Source organism: Podarcis muralis, chromosome 2, assembly GCF_964188315.1.
Source record: "Podarcis muralis chromosome 2, rPodMur119.hap1.1, whole genome shotgun sequence".
Classification (NCBI taxonomy): domain Eukaryota; kingdom Metazoa; phylum Chordata; class Lepidosauria; order Squamata; family Lacertidae; genus Podarcis; species Podarcis muralis.
The window spans coordinates 114,033,424-114,046,234 of NC_135656.1; the positions used below are offsets into that span (position 1 = coordinate 114,033,424).

The window sequence follows — 12,811 nt, forward strand, 5'->3', positions numbered from 1 at the left end:
TACAGAAATTAAAACTCATATTAGTGATTGGTTTCAATATATTCAAATTAAGTATAGATTAGCGAAAGACAAAATGCTAGGATTTGAAAAAGAAATATCAAAATTCGATAAATATTTAATACAAGAAAAATCAAATAATATTTCTAAATTGTATAATCTGATTTTAGAGTGGGAAACTGTAATGGTTCTAGGGGTTGCTCGTGCGTAAGCCGGTGCCAACACCTGGCTGGGTTGCCGTCAGTGGGCGTTTCTTGCACTTCTTCCAGCAAAGAAGCTCTTTGACGCCTAGTCTCCTCCTACTCTCCCTGCGCGGAAGCCTTCTGCGCAAGGAGGGTGTAGGCAGCAGAGGACCCTTACTCTCCCCGCTGGTCCCCGGCAAGGAGTCATGGGACCGCCTCACCGATTCCCCCATCTGCCCCCCTTCTCCACTGGTGCTACGCTGATTCTTTTCCCCAGAAGCTGGGCTGCCTCTCCCCATCCTGGGACGCTCTCTGGAATCCCTCTGGAGCCCGCTCTCTCCCTCCAGCACTGATGGCACTTCCCTGACATCCACCTCCTCCTCAGGACCCCCCCACCCCGGCACGATTTTCTGATACAACCTCCTCTCCTCAGCCGACGATGCGGGGAATCCCCTGAAGGAGCTGTCATCATCTTCTGAGGATTCAAAACCCGCTTCCCACCTGCTCTGATCTCTTCCCGCGGGGTGGGCCTCCCAGTCTGATTCTTCTCCCTCTGACGCCTCCCCTCCCTCCTCTTCGGAGGCAGGAAAACCCACAAAGTCCCCTTCGTCGTCTGTGGGTCCAAATTCTTCCTCCCAGAATCTAGCTAGTGGTTTGGGCTTATCTGGGAACAAACTGTGGAATTTTTCCACCAGATACCCGTCATTGATTGATTCAGCGGGGACCCACGTGTTTTCCGACCTAGGTTCTCCCTCCCAGGCTACCAAGTACTCTACCTGGCGACCTCGCCACCTTGAATCAAGTATTTCCGTGGCTTGGTTACAGTGTTCCCTCTCCTCTACCTGCGGGTGGGTGGTAACCCCTCCCTCTTGTCCCGGGAATTCCCACCCCTCCCTGTAAGGTGAAAGTAGGGACCTATGGAACACCAGATGTATCTTCATGCTGTCAGGCAACTTGAGTTTAAATGCCACTGGGTTAACCTGCTGTATTACCTCAAAAGGCCCCAGCCGCCTCGGCTGCAGCTTCTTGCACCCTCCCTTTAGGGGCAACCCTTGGGATGACAACCACACCCGGTCTCCCACCCGTATGGCCTCCCCCTCTCGACGGTGCCTGTCTGCCTGCCTCTTGTAAACTTACTTGGCCCACTCCAAGTTCAACCTGAGTTGCTGGTGCAAGGCCTCCATTTCCTCCACAAATTGCTCAGCCGCAGGTACACTCCATCCTTCCTCCCCCTGCCCCGGGAAGGCCCTGGGGTGACAGCCGTAATCGGCCATGAAAGGGCTCATTCCCGTGGACACGTGTTCAGCATTATTGTATTCAAATTCAGCCAAAGCTAATTTCTTTACCCAGTCGTTCTGTCTCTCGCTGACATAGCAACATAGGTATTGCTGGAGTATACCGTTCGCTCTTTCGGTTTGTCCGTTGGTGCCTCGTTGTCGAGAAGCTCACCTCGACCTGTAGCAAGCTCATGAGCTTCCTCCAGAACCGGGAAGTAAATTGTTTCCCGCGATCTGAGATTACCCTCAAGGGAGCTCCATTCAGTCTAAAAATGTGATCCATAAACAGCCTGGCTGTCTCCTCTGCCGTTGCTGCATGTGAGCAAGCTACGAAATGGCACATTTTAGTCAGTAGATCGACTACCACCATGACTGCTGTCTTCCCCCTTGACCTGGGCAGATCTGTCATAAAATCAATGGACACCACCTCCCAGGGCTTTCCTGGTGTAGGTAAGGGTTTCAGTAACCCCACGGGGGCAGCCCTTTCCCCCTTAGCCCTCTGGCATCAGTCGCACCCTCGTACATATTCTTGTACGTCTTCCCTCACCTTTGGCCACCAGAACTGCCTGGTGACAAGCAGCATGGTCTTGTGCTGTCCAAAGTGCCCAGCTGTTGGGTTGTCGTGGAGTTCTTTAAGTACCTTCCCCCTCAAAGTCTCCCCCGGTACATACAGCGCCCCCTTATAGTACAGTAGCCCTTCCTTTTCCTCAAACCCTCCATTGTCTTCCTTTCCGTCCCGGAGTTCCCTGATTTTTGTCTGAGCGAACGCGTCGTCTCTGGTGAGCCCTGCCAGTTCTCGTTTCCCAACCAACGCTCCCCCACACCCCCACCGGTCCTTGGGGAACATGTGCCTGGTCTCCGGTGGTCCCTCTCCTTCCATGTACTCCGGTTTCCGGGAGAGAGCATCTGCCCTTACGTTTTCTTCTCCCGGCATGTATCGGATCTCGAAGGAAAACTTGGCGAACTCCTGGGACCATTGGATCTGTCTCTGGTTGAGCACTCACGCGGTCCGCCAGTATTCCAAGTTCTTGTGGTCAGTTTGGACCTGGATCTTGTGCCGCGCCCCTATCAATAGATGTCTCCATTGCCGAAACGTCGCATAGATCGCAAGCAGTTCTCGGTCATACACTGTGTAGTTTTGCTCTGACTTGCTCAGCTTCCTTGAGAAAAAGGCACAGCTCTGCTTAGCCCCGGGCTGCAAAAGGACCGCTCCAATGGCGCGGTCGGACGCATCCGTCTCCAGTCTCATGGGCTTCTCCAGATCCACATGCAGGAGCTGCTCTTCCGAAGCAAACGCCTTCTTCAGTCTTTCAAAGGATTGCTGTGCACCCTCTGTCCATGCGGTCTTCTTTTTGCTACTAAGACAATCCGTTATGGGCGCTGTCAAGTGAGCGAAGTTCTTTATGAACTTCCTGTAGAAGTTGCTGAAGCCTAGGAACCTCTGCACATCCTTTCTGTTTTGGGGGGCTTTCCTTTCCAGCACTGCCTTCACTTTGCCCTGGTCCATAGCTAGTCTTTTGTCTGACAACCTGTACCCCAGGAACTCGACCTCCCTGGCGTGGAATTGGCATTTTTCCAGCTTGACCCACAACTGATGCTTCTGCAATCCCTGCAGCACCTCCCTGACGTGTTGCTTCTCATTGTCCGAATAGATTAAGATGTCATCCAAAAAGGCTACGCAATTCTTGTACAGCAGTGGTCCCAACACATGGTGCATGAAGGCTTGAAAGCAGGCGGACCCCGATTATAATCCAAATGGCATGACTAAGTACTCAAAACCCCCCGGGGGGTGAACATGGTTGTTTTCCATTCGTCCCCCTCCCTTATCCTAATCAGATTGTATGTTCCCCTGAGGTCCAGCTTGGTAAAAATCTTCCCCTGCCTCACACGTGTTAAAATGTCATCAATCCTGGGCATTGGGAAAGTCACAGGTTCTGACACCAGCTTTAGGGCCCAGTAATCCACGACTAATCTGGGCTGATTAGTCTCTTTTTTGTCCACAAAGAACACCGGACTGCCCCCCACCGCCTTTGATTCCCTTATGAAACCTCTCTTCAGGTTCTTGTCAATAAACTGCCGCAACTCCTGAATCTCCCGGTCGGACATGGCATACAGCTTACCCACCGGCAACTGAGCCCCTGGGAGCAGGTTGATTTGGCAGTCAAAGGGCCTGTGGGGAGGTAGTCTATCTGCCTCCCTCTTGCTGAAGACCTCCTTCAAGTCAGCATATTGTGGTGGCACCTCCCCTTTTTGCTCCAGGGCCAACCCAGCCACCCTGGCCACAGTCATTCTTGGTTCCTTCCCTCCCAGTGTTCTAAGCAGTAAGCTGACCCAAAGGTGACCGACCGCTGATGCCATGACACCACTGGGTCATGTATTGCCAGCTAGCTCATTCCCAGTATTATTGGGGGTCATGCCAGCATGGCCACATGAAAGGCAATGGTTTCCATGTGCCTGGAGACCCTCATTCACATTGGCGGTGTCTGGTGTGTCACTTCCCCTCTCAGGAGTTCCCTGCCATCGATGGTGGTCACTTGCAAGGGAAAATCTAGTGGTAACAGGTGGAGTTGGTGCTCCAGATCAAAGTCTCTGCTGAAGAAATTACACGAGCTGCCAGAATCTAGCAGTCCCTCCAGTTTGACGGGGTGCCCATTTGGGAGTTCTAGCACCACCTCTATCGCTATAGCTGCCTTGGGGGAGTCAAGCTGGGGCACTTCTATTGGTCGCTGGCCTGGCTGCTGCCCCTGCTGGTTGGCAGCCAGGCGTTGTCATTTCCCTGCACCGGCCCTTCTTCCCCCTTCTGGTCATGGCCTGCAGCCCCCATCATGCCTTGCCAGGCTTTTCGTTGAGGGCAGACCTTAGCAAAATGTCCCGGTCGCTGACAGAGGAAACACTTCTTGGTAGTTTTCCACTCCTTTCCCTCCCTTTTCCGACCTTCACCAGCGTTTGAAACTGTGCGTGCGCGCTCCATCAATTTCCATCGGATCCGCCTCCTGGGAAGGCTCCCTCGGCATCTCCGGAATGCGGTTGTCATGGAAACGTTCCGCCCTTATCTCCCGCTTCTCCTGAGCCCGTGCTTCCAGGTGTACACCGATCGCAAGCAGTCTTTGTGAGTTCGTCCATCGACCGCGGGCGGGGTGCTCAGGACAACTCGTCTTTCACTTCGGGGGATAAACCCACTTCAAACAACATTTGCATTGGTTCAGAGTCCAGATCCCACCCGAGCTTGTGGACTAACATCGCAAAACGCGACCAGTAGTTTCTGACGGACAGGCCCCCCTGCTTGCACCCCATCAGTTCCCGCCGTGTCACGCTTTGCTCAACCTCGCTGGAGAACATCGCGTCCATTCCCTGGTAGAATTTCTTAAGATCCTTCAATGCATCATTCTGCGTCGCCATTGAGGCCTGATCCATTGGCGCGCCCCATCCTGCAGATGTCCCACAATGTAAGCCACCCTCTCCCCGTCATCAGCAAAGTCATTTTTCTGCATTTCCAAAGCGTACTGAAATTCCATTCGGAAAGCATTGTAGTCTTGGGGCTTTCCCCCAAACTTGTGTACCAGCCCCGGGACCTTCCTCCCTATCGGGGTGGCTCTGACCTGTGCATCCTGAGCCCCTTTCCTCCAGCCGCGCAGACAGGGTAGCTACATGCGCCTCCAGGTCTCGGTTCCTCTCGACCAGACCTCGCACCAAGGCTTCTTGCTCTGTCTCTCTGGCTGGCCCTGTTTGGCTCATTGTGCTGCCTCTCCGGGGCTGCGCACAAGCAACGTCAGGGACTGACGGATTGCTGTAATGGTTCTAGGGGTTGTCCGTGCGTAAGCCAGTGCCAACACCTGGCTGGGTTGCTTGAGTGAACCTTTTCTGTCCGGACAGCCACTCACCCGTGGCTCTCTCAATCGCTGGCAGAATCCGTCAGTGGGTGTTTCTTGAGCTTCTTCCAGCAAAGAAGCTCTTTGACGCCTAGTCTCCTCCTACTCTCTCTGTGCAGACGCCTTCTGCGCAAGGAGGGTGTAGGCAGCAGAGGACCCTTACTCTCCCCGCTGGTCCCTGGCAAGGAGTCATGGGACCGCCTCGCCGATTCCCCCATCTGCCCCCCTTCTCCACTGGTGCTACGCTGATTCTCTTCCGCAGAAGATGGGCTGCCTCTCCCCATCCCGGGACGCTCTCTGGAATCCCTCTGGAGCCCGCTCTCTCCCTCCGGCACTGATGGCACTTCCCTGACAGAAACAAAGGATGAATTGGTTAAAGCATCAATGATTAAATGGGCGCAAGATATTGGGATAAATATTATGTTCGAACAATGGGAAAAATTGTGGAAAGAAGATATGAAATTCACTATGTGTTATATACTGAAAGAAAATTACCTCAAAATACAACATAGATGGTATTTAACACCTGAAAGAATAACAAAAATGAATAAAAATTGTAGCGATGTCTGTTGGCGATGCAACACTGGAAAAGGTACTATGATACATATATAGTGGAATTGTTTAAACATCAAACAATTTTGGGAAATAATATATAACGAAATGAAAAAAAAATGTTTAGATATTCATTTAGGAAAACACCAGAAGGTTTTCTATTGGGAATACTACCAGGAAGCCTAAAGGAAGAAGACAAGATCTTATATTTATACGCAACAGTAGCCGCAAGGCTATTGAGTGCAAAAAACTGGAAAAGTGGTATTGTACTGACAAAAATAGAGTGGCTTGCCAAATTATTGGAGTCCTACAATATATCCAAAACAATGGGAGAAATTGGAAGGACCTCAAAAGAGAAGATAGATAGGGACTGGAAGGTGTTTAAAAGATACTTGAAAAACCATATCGAAAAATCAGAACTCCTATTAGAATAAACAAGTTCCGTTTCAAACACTGAAATACTAAATAAGATGGATTACAATGTGTAATAGAAAAAGAAGTATGCAATTAGGCTAAAGGTATGTGAAAGAAAGTAATAGAAGTGGAAAGAAATTGCAATTGAGTAGATTGGAAGTCTAACACAAAGGTGGGGTGAGGGGTGGTGGATGGTGATGGGAAAAGGAATTATTTGTGGGATTGAGTGTAAGTACCGTACTTTTCGGACCATAACACGCAGTCCCCCCCCCCAAAGATAAAGGGAAATGTGTGTGCGTGTTATGGAGCGAATGCAGGCAGGAGGAGCCGCTCTTGCTGGCTTTACAGCAGCCTCTCCTCTCCTCCTCCGTCGCTGGGAGGTAAGCCGGCAACAGCTGAGCGCAGCCTCTGCCTGCTTGCTGGCTTTTCTGCAGCCTCTCCTCTCCTCCTCCGTCGCTGGGAGGGAAGCCGGCAACAGCTGAGCACAGCCTCTGCCTGGTTGCTGGCTTTTCTGCAGCCTCTCCTCTCCTCCTCCGTAGCTGGGAGGGAAGCCGGCAACAGCTGAGCGCAGCCTGTCTGCCTGGTTGCTGGCTTTTCTGCAGCCTCTCCTCTCCTCCTCCGTAGCTGGGAGGGAAGCTGGCAACAGCTGAGCGCAGCCTCTGCCTGCTTGCTGGCTTTTCTGCAGCCCTTCCTCTCCTCCTCCGTCGCTGGGAGGGAAGCCGGCAACAGCTGAGCGCAGCCTGTCTGCCGGCTTGTCTACTCTATGGCTTTTCTGCAGCCTCTCCTCTCCTCCTCCGTCGCTGGGAGGGAAGCCGGCAACAGCTGAGCACATTCAGATTCTCAGTGTCTGCCTGCTCTATGGCTCTCCCTTACACACATGTAAGCGGCTCTGCTTTCTTTACAATGAGCCGGAAGGAGGGACAAAGAGGGCATCCCCTTCCGTCCATCCCCCAGCACCTCACCGGTAAATTCAAACAAAGCGGCATACAAGGCTTGTGTCCCTGTGTCTCCTCCTCCTCTTTTTGCTCCCGTTCGAGGCAAGGCAGCTGCACAAATGTGAGTTCCCCCTCTCTCTTCCTTCCCTCCCTCCCTTCCTCTTCCAACTTCAAACAATATTGGGGGGCAGCCAGGTAAGCCCCACCTCACATACCACAATGGGGGGTAGGGGATGACTCCCTCAAATATTTAATGGGGGGTGAAGGCACCTAGGCCCATAGGAGTTGGCTGCTTTGCCTAGGACAAATGTGAGCTCTCCCTCTTCCAACTTCAATAAAATATGGGGGGGGGGCAGGTACAGGTAAGCCCCATCTCACAGACTGCAATGATCTCAAGACAAAGTGCATGCACACTGGTACCTTATATGAATGGCAATGCCCATCGACATGGGGGGAGGATGACTCCCTCAAATATTAATGGGGGGGGGAGGCACCTAGGCCTATAGGAGTTGGCTGCTTTGCCTAGGAGAAATTTGAGCTCCCCCCCCCCTTCCTTCATCACTGTATTGGAGATACCATACATTACTGACAGTTCCTTCATCATTTTCTTGAAAAAAACTGTACCAGTATTTTCTTGCAGAAAACCTCCCCCGTTCTGATAAGGATGATAAAGCAGAGAAGACTAGCATATAAGATTCCTTTTAAACTAGAGGTAGTAAAATATGCTAAGGAGCATGGAAACAGAGCAGCAGAGAGACATTTTGGGCCACCTCCAACAGAAAGAATGATAAGAGATTGGAGGAAACAGGAGGATCAGCTGCAAAAAGCAGATAAAAATAAGCACACTTTTCGTGGACATGCTGCAAAGTGGCCACAGTTGGACGTGGCCATGAAAGAATGGATCACACATCACCGCAATAATGGCTTCACAGTCTCCACAAAAATGATAATATATGAAGCCAAACGCATTGCTTTAGAGAAAGGCATTCATGATTTTACTGGCTCACCATCATGGTGCTACAGATTTATGAAGCGATGTGGCCTTGCTATGCGCACGAAAACTAGAATTGCACAAAAAATGCCAGAAGAATATGAATCTAAGATTCTGTCTTTTCATAAATTTGTAATTGATGCTAGGAAGAGAAATGGATTTGAAATTGGCCAGATTGGGAATATGGATGAGGTCCCGCTAACCTTTGATGTGCCATCTAATAGGACTGTTGATCTGAAAGGTGCCAAAACTATTGCTGTGAAAACCTCCGAACATGAGAAAACCCATTACACGGTTGTGTTGTCTTGCTGTGCAGACGGCACCAAATTGCCACCCATGTTAATTTTCAAAAGGAAAACATTTCCAAAAGAAGTGATTCCACGAGGAATTGTTGTACATGTTCATGAGAAAGGATGGATGGACGAAAATGGAATGAGAGTATGGGTTGAAAAAGTGTGGTCCAAACGTCCTGGAGGGCTTTTGAAAAAACCTGCCTTATTAGTACTGGACCAGTTTAGAGCGCATATTAGCGAAACTACAAAAAAGTGCTTTAAAGAAGCAAAGACTCATCTAGCTGTAATTCCTGGAGGTCTTACCAGCCAGTTGCAACCTCTCGACGTTTCCATCAACAAGCCATTTAAGGTCTTTATGCGAGAAGAGTGGAACAAATGGATGGCTGCTGGTAATCATGATCTGACACCTACAGGACGAATGAAGAGGCCCACTATCACTCAAGTTTGTGAATGGGTGAAAACATCATGGCACTCGGTGAAGGAGGAAATCGTTGCACAGTCATTCAAGAAATGTGGCATTAGCAATGGTTTGGATGCAAAAGAAGATGAGATTTTATATGAAGATGGCGAAGAAAGTGATGCCAGTGATTGTGAGCAGCTGAACTTCATAGATTCTGACTCTAGCACTGATGAGTTCTTGGGGTTCACAGAAGACTAGAAGAGTACTCGAACCTAAAATTCTCTCTTCATTTGTTAATGACAGTGATGATGGTTCTTAATGCCACTGTTGACTGCTGTTCACTTTACATGGTTGTAATATGATTCTGATATACCGGTTGTTTATTAAATAGTTTAGTACAACACTTGATTCAGAATATTTTTTTTCTTGTTTTCCTCCTCTAAAAACTACGTGCGTGTTATGGTCAGGTGCGTGTTATAGAGCGAAAAATATGGTATGTTTGAACACTTTTAAGGATTGTATGAGATATATGTTTGTATGCTTGTATATCTGTAATATATGTGGATTAATGATGAACTATTTTAACAATAATTTTTTTAAAAAAAATTAAAATAAAAAAAGGTTTTAGTTATGAGACATCACAATTTCAAAAAGAATTCTTAGGAAGTAACATTAAAAAATCTGTCTAAAATGTATAACTTGCTCCTAGAATGGCATACAAGGATGAACAGGTCACTTCAAAGAAGAAGTGGGTACCTTTTGCTATATGTGGTGGTTATGTAAAATAACAGTATCATTTTGGGAAATGGTATATAATGAATTGGAAAAAAATGTTTAAAATAAATTTTGTTAAGAAACCAGAAGTTTATTTCTTTGGAATTACAAGTACTGAGATCCCAAAAGACCAGGAAAGACTATGTATGCGACAACAGCTGCACAGATGTTATTATCTCAAAGATGGGAAGATGCAATAATCCGAACTAGGGAAGAATGGTGAGCTAAACTGCTGGACTCTGCCGAAATGGCAAAATTAGCCATGAGACTCAGGAATCAAGAAAACAAGGACTTTAAAAAAGAATGGGGAAATTTTATAATTTACCTATGAGATTACTGCACGCATATCAAAACGTTAGCTGGACTTTAGGAATCACTTGTAAATAAGTTTATGGACACTTTAGATAAATGAGAACTGTGGAGAATGTATCTATACAGTGGTACCTCATGTTACGTAACCCTCTGGTATTTTTACGGGTTTCGCCACTCGCACGTGTAGAAGCACTCTATTGCGCCGTGTGCAGAAGCGATCCTCTGGTTTGCAAAAACCTCGGGATCTGTCATTTAAAATGCTATAAAAACATTATATAAATGTCTTTGATATAAACTTGCATTTGTAAAAACCAATAAAAATATTTCAAAAAAAGGGGAAGCCCATAGATTGACTATGCTTCTGTTGATTCATCATTTGCAAACCCAGAAATAGGTGTTCCTGTTTTTGAAGTTTGCCGCGGAAACCGAACGTGCTCCTGAGCTCCATTTTTACTGTTGCGCAGCAAATTTAAGTGCCCCCATCCTAATTAATGCTTTTTTTCATTCCGTTTTACCCTTGAGCAGCTAATTTAAGTCGTCTCCATCGTAATCAAGGTTTTTTTCATCCCATTCGTTCCCTTGGACAGCTAATTTAAGGCCCCCCCATCAATATTCAAGCCGTTTCTGGTTGCAGTGTTCTGAGGTGACATTTGGTGCTTTAGTTTTTTCCTATTTTTTGCATTTTTGTTTGTGTGGCTTTTTCATTTTTGACTGAGGCTTAGTTTTTTGTTTTATGATTGATTGATTGACTGACTGTGGAAAGGGATAAAAGCTCCCCATTCAAACAATGACTATCATCAATGCAGGTACGAAAAAAAATAATTTTAATTTTTATCATCTACAATACTGTCTTATTTATTTTATGGTACAGAACATTGATTATTGCTTTCTTTTTATAGATCAATGGTCTTGTTAGATAGTAAAATTCATGTTAAATTGCTGTTTTAGGGGTTGTTTTTAAAAGTCTGGAATGGATTAATCCATTTTGCATTACTTTCTACGGGACAGCACACCTTGGTTTTGGAACGCTTTGGTTTTGGAAGACTTCCGGAACCGATTAAGTTTGAGAACCGAGGTACCACTGTAACTCCTAAGATTTAAAATCCTGGAGGGAGAAAATCTGCCCCCACTACTTTATGAAAGGGATTCAAGAACCAAAGAGCTGCTTTGGAGAAGGCCTCACACCCCTTCCTTCTTCCAGTCAGGAACTTCCTTCCATTTGTCTCCTCTCCATATTTTCCTCTTTCTCCCTCCACCATCCATCTATCCCTCTCCCCATCTCCTCTCCCCTGGAACTCACCAGATTTCTCCAAGGGTCCTGGGAGGGAATGCTCAGAGTTTGTGGGGAGGGATGCGGGAGAGAGCCTGACCAGGTCACCTGTCCATCTTCCTCCTTCCATCCTGGCCAGGGTTGCAGGTTCAGTCTCAGCTAGGTTTGCAGCTTCAGCTTTCTGAGGAGTGCAGAAGCCAGAGCAAGTTGCAGCTTCCTGGGAGGGAGGGAAGAAGAAGCCATGGGAGTCTGAGAGCCCCTGCAGGGATTCTCCTGCCCAAGACATTCTGCTGCCCCTGGAGAAGCCCCAATTGGGCACCCCCTTCCCAAGAGCCTCCAACCATTTTCGATCACCCTTGGCAATTCCTTTCATCACCTCCTTTCCTTTTTTATTTATTTTATTATGTTTATTCAATCTTTATTGGTTTAAAATCAACACACACACACACCAAAAGCTTATAAATAGGAAAAGAAACAAAACAAAAAAGCACAATACATTTCTTACAAAAAGAAATAGAACCATACATCACGAATGCACAAAATTATTCCAGCCATCAACTTCCGACTTCCTTGATATAGGTTATTTATTTTCTTAATTAGGTAAAGGTACCCCTGACCATTAGGTCCAGTCACGGATGACTCTGGGGTTGCGGCGCTCATCTCGCTTTACTGGCCGAGGGAGCCGGCGTTTGTCCGCACTCAGCTTCCGGGTCATGTGGCCAGCATGACTAAGCCGCTTCTGGCGAATGCTGGTGAACGGAAACGCTGTTTACCTTCCCGCCGGAGCGGTACCTATTCATCTACTTTTGATGTGCTTTCGAACTGCTAGGTTGGCAATTTTCTTAATTACTTGCCTCTATTTTTCAATAAACTTTATCTTTGTTAAATCTTGTCTGAATTCTTTGTACCTTATTCAATTGTGAGAGTTATTCAAAGCATTTTAAAGTTTTTATAAGGGGACACTGTTCTTTTAAATATTATCTATAGCTTTCTCATTCCCTTTTAAACTTTTGGGTCGATCGATTTCTTATCTTTTCCGTCATCTGTGCTACTTCTATATATTGAAGGATTTTTACTTGCCACTCCTCTTCTGATGGAATTTTATCTCCTTTCTATCCCTTGGCAATCAGCATCCTCACTGCAGTTGTTGCATAGAAAAAGACCCCTTCCCAAGAGCCCCCGCCCATTTTCAAACACCTTTGGCAATTCCTTTCACCTGCCTGTCCCACCTCCCTTCCTAAGGCTGGCATGGTATGCACATTAGTGGCCTAAGAGTAGATCCCTTGGAACTTAAGAGTTCATCTGCAAAGGACTGCTCTGAATACATGTGTTATGTACTGAGTTGAATAGGATCCAAACTGCAGCAGTCTGATTGGTCCTAGAACAATAGGATCCAAAAGGCAGCAGTCTGATTGGTCCTAGAACAATAGGATTCAGAATGCAGCAGTCTGATTGGTCCTAGAACAATGCAGCAGTATGAATGGTTGGCAGGAACTACCCAATCATGGTCCAGATAGAAGTGAATCTACAACCTGATTGGCTTAC

The 12,811-nt window shown here is 47.3% G+C and overlaps 1 protein-coding gene across 2 annotated transcripts in view; it reads right to left on the minus strand.

Moving 5' to 3' along the window:
- LOC144326169 (uncharacterized) overlaps positions 1–12,811 on the minus strand; it is a 28,645-nt gene that overhangs the window by 4,469 nt on the left and 11,365 nt on the right. Inside the window, exon 2 of one of the 2 annotated variants that reach the window (XM_077922462.1) lies at positions 11,297–11,483. In XM_077922462.1, the coding sequence (XP_077778588.1) occupies positions 11,297–11,396 (100 nt within the window). In that variant the 5' untranslated portion in view covers positions 11,397–11,483. Of the gene's footprint in view, positions 1–8,813; positions 10,156–11,296; positions 11,484–12,811 lie in introns of those variants that run through there. The other variant, XM_077922464.1, reaches the window with a different exon arrangement.